The sequence below is a fragment of the Nicotiana tomentosiformis genome, chromosome 9 (assembly GCF_000390325.3).
Source record: "Nicotiana tomentosiformis chromosome 9, ASM39032v3, whole genome shotgun sequence".
NCBI lineage: Eukaryota > Viridiplantae > Streptophyta > Magnoliopsida > Solanales > Solanaceae > Nicotiana > Nicotiana tomentosiformis.
Window position 1 is genome coordinate 84,061,498 of NC_090820.1, and position 5,954 is coordinate 84,067,451.

The 5,954-nt window shown below is 37.6% G+C and overlaps 1 protein-coding gene across 1 annotated transcript; it reads left to right on the forward strand.

Moving 5' to 3' along the window:
• The first annotated feature begins 720 nt into the window (after positions 1-720).
• Positions 721-1,599, forward strand: LOC138899109 (uncharacterized). Its single transcript, XM_070185226.1, has 3 exons — positions 721-1,053; positions 1,100-1,213; positions 1,297-1,599. Exons 1-3 carry the CDS (start codon positions 721-723, stop codon positions 1,597-1,599), a joined length of 750 nt encoding a protein of 249 aa, XP_070041327.1.
• The last annotated feature ends 4,355 nt before the right edge of the window (positions 1,600-5,954 follow it).

Sequence of the window (5,954 nt, forward strand, 5' to 3'; positions counted from 1 at the left end):
GAAAGATGGAATACAAATTAAACATAAGAATCCAGTTGACTCAATTAGAGTGGTGCTGAAGGAGAATGTAAACAAGAATTTGATTCCTAAACCTATCAAGAACCAGATGATCACTCAAGAACATAATGGTGATGAGGAGCAGAATCAACGGGCAAAAGGAAGGAACTTAGATGAGAAGTCAACAGTTCAGAATTTTATGCATGTTGCTAGACAAGGTGACATATCCCCCCAGGCAAATGGAAAAAGGAAAATTAGCAGGTAGGGGGAAAAGGAAGCAAGCAAATGATACTCCTAGTTTACAAGCACCCGGAGTTCAAACGAGAAGAACCGTCTACAAATCCAGTAATCAATGATGAATTCTTTGATTTTGAATATTCGATCAGTTAACACGAAGAAAGCCTTTGTAAGTCTCATCACAATGAATAGGATGTACCACATTCAATTTATTGACCTGATGGAACCTATACAACAGGCAAGAAAAATGGATAAATATAGGAGGAAAATTAGTTTTGCTCAGGCTGTGGTAAATGTTTCTAATAAAATATGGGCCTTCATTGATGAGAAATATGACATAGACATACTGTTAGACATGGAGCAACAACTTACTTTGAAGCTTTTTGACACTGAAGATCAAAAGGAGTTCATCCTTACTTTGGTGTATGCCAAATGTGTTTCAAATGAAAGAATAGAGTTGATACGTTATACTCATTGGCTAGTGATATGACTTTACCATGGCTCGTTGGTGGGGACTTTAATGTTATATGGGATGAAGAAGAAAATTTTAGAGGGCTTCCAGTTCATATTAATGAGATTGATGATTTCAGACATTGTGTGAATAAGTGTAATCTGTTTGATCTTGGCTTCAAAGGAAGCATCTACACTTGGTGGAATGGGAGAGATGAGGAAGATTGCATTTTCAAAAGATTAGATAGATGTTGGGGCAACATGAAAATTCAAAAATTATGGCCAGAGATAAATTATTTGTCTAAGATTGGATCCGACCATAGTCCTATGCTCATCTCATGTAATCCAAATACTGGACCAATCAAGAAGGCATTTAGATTTCTCTAACTTTTGGACCAAACATGAAACTTTCAAGGATGTGGTGAAGGAGAATTGGCGAGCAGATTTTGATGCAAATCCTATCATACTTTTCAATCACAAATTGAAGAAACTAAAAAGGCCCTCTCAGTATGTAGTAAAGCGACTTATGGTGATATTTTTCAGAAACTGTCCAGTTTGGAGGAGGTAGTAAAGGTCTATGAGATGCAGTTCGAATTAAATCCTACTTTATAGAATCAGGAGAGACTGCAAAAGGTATACGCAAATATGATTAAATTCTTGGCTATAGAGGAAGAATTTTGGAAACAGAAAGCTGGCATGTCATGGTTTCAAGATGGAGACAGAAATACAAATAATTTCTACACCCAAGTAAATGGAAGAAGAAAGATATTACAACTCAGAGGAATTAAAGACACAAATGGTAACTGGATAGAGGAGAATGAAGCCATAGCCAATGAAGCAGTTCACTTTTTCCAGAAGCAATTTCATGAAGCTAACGTTCCTACTGCTTTTGGAATAATTGAACATGTTCCATAGATGCTCACTAATGATCAAAATCATAATCTGATAATGTAACATACCAGCAATGAAGTCAAGCATGCTATGTTTGGATTGAATAGGGACAGTTCTGGAGGACCAGATGGCTTCAATGGTAATTCTTTCCAAGCTTGTTGGGAGATAATTGGTAAGTATATTGTGGAGATGGTCAAGGAATTCTTCAATGGACAGGAATTACCTAAGTTTGTGACTCATACAAACTTGATATTGTTACCTAAGAAGAAGGAGGTGAAATCTTTCTCAGATTTGAGGCTAATTAGCCTCAGTAACTTTGTCAATAAAATCTTCTCTAGAGTCATACATGAGAGGGTAGTTGGTATCCTTCCCATTCATATATCTAACGAACAAGTAGGTTTGGTAAAGGGTAGACGTATTGTCGAAAATGTGCTCCTTACTCAAGAAATAATCACTAATATAAGGTTGAGAACAAAGGTAGGGTCTAATGTTGCGATCAAGCTTGACATGACTAAGGCATATGATACACTTTCATGTTATTCCTAACCAAAGTCTTGAGGAAGATGTGATTTTGTGAAAGGTTCATTGGTTTGAATTTTGGTATTGTATCCAATAATTGGTATTCAGTCCTTGTTAATGGACAACCGTATGGCTTTTACAAATCTTTTAGGGGTGCTAAACTAGGTGATCCTTTGTCACCTACACTATTTATCTTAGCAGCTGAAGTACTATCAAGGGGATTAAATGCACTTCAACTGAACCTATATTTCTGTGGCTTTGGCCTACCTAAGTAGAGTCCTAAGATCAACGATTTAGCATATGCAGGTGATACAATTATATTCTCTTCTTCAGATACTACTTCATTACAATTGATTATGGAGGTGCTGAGTTCATATGGGGTAGCTTCTGGACAGTTGATCAACAAATCCAAGTTAGTCGTATACCTTCATCATTCTGCAAGTGACGAGGTTGTAAGGAAGGTACAAAGGATCACTGGAATCGAGAGGCAGAAATTCCCTTTTACCTATCTTGACTGTCCTATTTTCTACTCAAGAAGAAAGATGGACTATTATGAAGGACTTATCACTAAAGTACTCGACAAATTGCAGTCATAAAAGGGTAAGATTTTGTCCATAAGAGGGAGGGCAGTGTTAATATCTCATGTCCTGCAAAGTATGCCCATTCACTTACTCTCAGTAGTGAATCAACCTGCCCTTGTATTCAACAAACTTCACAAATTATGTGCTAGATTCTATTGAAGTAATTCTGTTAATGGTAGAGCTAGACATTGGGCTTCGTGGGATACTTTATGCTTGCCTTATGATGAAGGAGGTATAGGATTTAGATCATTATATGATATGGCTAAGGCATTATTCTGTAAATTATGGTGGAACTTTAGGACTAAACCATCCTTGGGGAGCTCTTTCATGAGCCAAAAATATTGCAAGAAGTTCAATGTAATGATTGTGCCTTGGAGGAATGGATCGCATGTGTGGAAACAAAATGCTTCAGTGTAGAGATCTTATGGAACATCAGATAGTATGGCAACTAAAAATTGGATCCTCTCTATTTTGGTTTGACAACTGGACAGGATTAAGATCTTTATATTTTGTTACATCTCCAGATTTTGTTAGTCATGATATAATCCACAATGTGTATGACGTAGTGAATGAAGGGGCCTGAAATAGGACAAAGTTAGAGAAATACTCCCAGAAGAAATACAAACACATATACTAGAGAATTTGTCACCTCTAGTCATATTGGAAGAGTTGGACAAACCACTTTGGAGCTTAGAAACAACAGGGGAATTCACTGTAAAATCTGCCTGGGAGTATATAAGAAAGAGAAGGGATCCAGCTATTACTTATACTAATATGTGGGTTAAAGGATTATCATTCAAAATCTCATTCTTTATATGAAAATTGTTGAAGAGTAAACTTTCATTAGATTATACATTGAGAAGAATGGGCTATTTCATGCCTTCAAAGTGTTGGTCTTGTGTGAGTCCCAATGAAGAATCAGTGGCTCATGTGTTCTTTAAATCTTATGCAGCCACAAGAGTTTGGAAATATTTTTTCTCCTTTGCAGGTTTATCAATTGAGGGATTAAGCTTGCATCAGGCTATTGTCAAGTGCTGAACAGTTAAGGCAATACCAAGATTTAAACCGATTTTTCAAGCACTCCCTAGTATCATTGTTTGGGAGCTGTGGAAAAGGAGAAATAGCTACAAACATGATGATGATGTGTCTACTAATTGAGTTGTGTACCAAGTGTGTACTACCATCCAGTCGCTTATTAAGGTAAGAAAACCAGGTCTTAGCAATGTACCATATAGATGGCCAAATATTTTACACATGATGAAGAACTATACACCTAGATTGAAGATTAACAAGGTACTATGGGAATTCCCTATGCCTGGGTGGAAAAACGTCAACACCGATGGGGCATCAGAGGCAGTCCAGGCAGAAGTTCAATAAGATATTGTTTGAGGAATGAACATGGAGATTTAATATATGCGTCGGGGAAAGAAATTCAGGAGGTCACGGACACACAGGCAGAGGCTATAGCAATTCTGGAGGCATTGAAGTATTGCATTCATAATAACTTAACTCAAATATGGCTACAAACAGATTCTATGCTCTTAAAAATGTTATTGGAGGAATTTGGAAGCCACCTTGGGTCATTGATGAACAAGCGGAGAAGATAAAGAAGATACTAGTAATGTGCAATGGTAAGGTATCTCATATGTTTAGAGAATGGAATAACTTGGCAGACCATTTGGCAATCTATGCTCTTGATCAAAGATTTATAGAATGTCACGCTTTTCATTTGGATTCACAAGGCAGGATGTTAGTGAATGGGGATAAGCTTCAATGTCCATATCTAAGAGTCAAAGTACTAAGGAGATAGGAAGGGATATAGGATAAAGGACAAGGCTGGTGGTGAAGAAGGTGTTCAACATACAGGATCATCACTCTCGAATCCTTAGGGAGGAGAATGTGGTGATTATTTGTTTCACTAACTATCTGTTCTTGTTTGCAAGAAACTTTACTATATACATGCCTTATCTCTGTACAAACCTTCAATTGGTGGTAGTAGTACTTGGTACTCATATCGTTTGAGGGGAAGCAAGGATAGGCACAAGCATGGAAGAAGGAATGATAGTCAAGATACTAGGGACTGGATTACATTTACATACATTCAGCTATAGAAGTTTTGATCTATATCTCAATTGCCCTACTTCTCTACATACCATTCTGAAGGCCAATGCCATCGATGTAAGGATACAAAAAACAACTGGAAAAAAATGCACAGTTATAGGACAGTTAAGGTACAGATCTAATCGAGAGAATTTGGACACGATGGATACACTGTGGAGTAAAATCTCAATGGAGCATACTACCAAAACACTTCAGCATGGACTTAATGCAAAACTTTCATCAAGACTCAAAGAAATGCCACAAGAAATTAGATACATAAATAGTGTTCCTGATCACACATGGACAACGCACTTTCGTACAAAATCGAGTTGCCCAAGGAAAGTTACTGTGAACATGACTTATCTGTTGACTCAACCTCAATGGGTGGTATTAAATCCTAGCACCCAGTCCCTTGGAGAAACTTTACTGATAAGCCCAAGCATGATAGCAATGGAGAAGGATGGGCAGTTTTTCAGAATAGAAGTAGAGATGGAGATAAGTCTCTTCAATGCAACACTACCCATGCACTCTGTAACATACTGTAACGACCTGATCGGTTGTTTTGAGTATTACAACCTCGTTTCACCATTTACTTCTCAAATTATATTTTACAGTTGTTGGGAGAATTGCGGGGTAATTGGTTTGGGTCCAGTGAAGTTTTGGAAGGAATTGGAATACTTAGTTCCAAGGTTTAAATCTTAAGTTAAAATAGTGACCGGATGTGGACTTATGCTTAAACGACCTCGGATTCGAATTTTGATGATTCCAATAGCTCCGTATGGTAAATTTTGACTTAGGAACGTGTCTGAAAAATATTTTGGAGGTCCGTAGTGGAATTTGGCTTGAATTGCCGAAAGATGAATTTTTGGGAAGCTTGACGGGGGGAGGGGGTGACTTTCTGATATCGGGGTCGGAATCCAATTCTGGAAATTTTGATAGGTCCGTAATGTGAAATGTGACTTGTGTGAAAAATTTGAGGTTAATCGGTCGTGATTTGATAGGTTCCGGAGTCGTTTGTAAAAACTTGAAACTTCAAAGTTCAATGATTTCGAATTGAGGTGTAATTTGTCGTTTTGATGTTGTTATGCGTATTTTGAGGCCTCGAGTAGGTACGTGTTATGTTATGGGACTTTTTTGTATGTTAAGACGGGGTCCCGAGGAGCTCGGGTGAGTTTCAGA

Coding starts and splice junctions, on each gene's coding strand:
- LOC138899109 (XM_070185226.1), top strand. CDS start 721: ATGACTTTACCATGGCTCGTTGGTGGGGACTTTAATGTTATATGGGAT. Junction 1,054..1,099: donor ATACTGGACCAATCAAGAAG/GCATTTAGATTT, acceptor GAAACTTTCAAG/GATGTGGTGAAGGAGAATTG. Junction 1,214..1,296: donor ATGTAGTAAAGCGACTTATG/GTGATATTTTTC, acceptor CCTACTTTATAG/AATCAGGAGAGACTGCAAAA.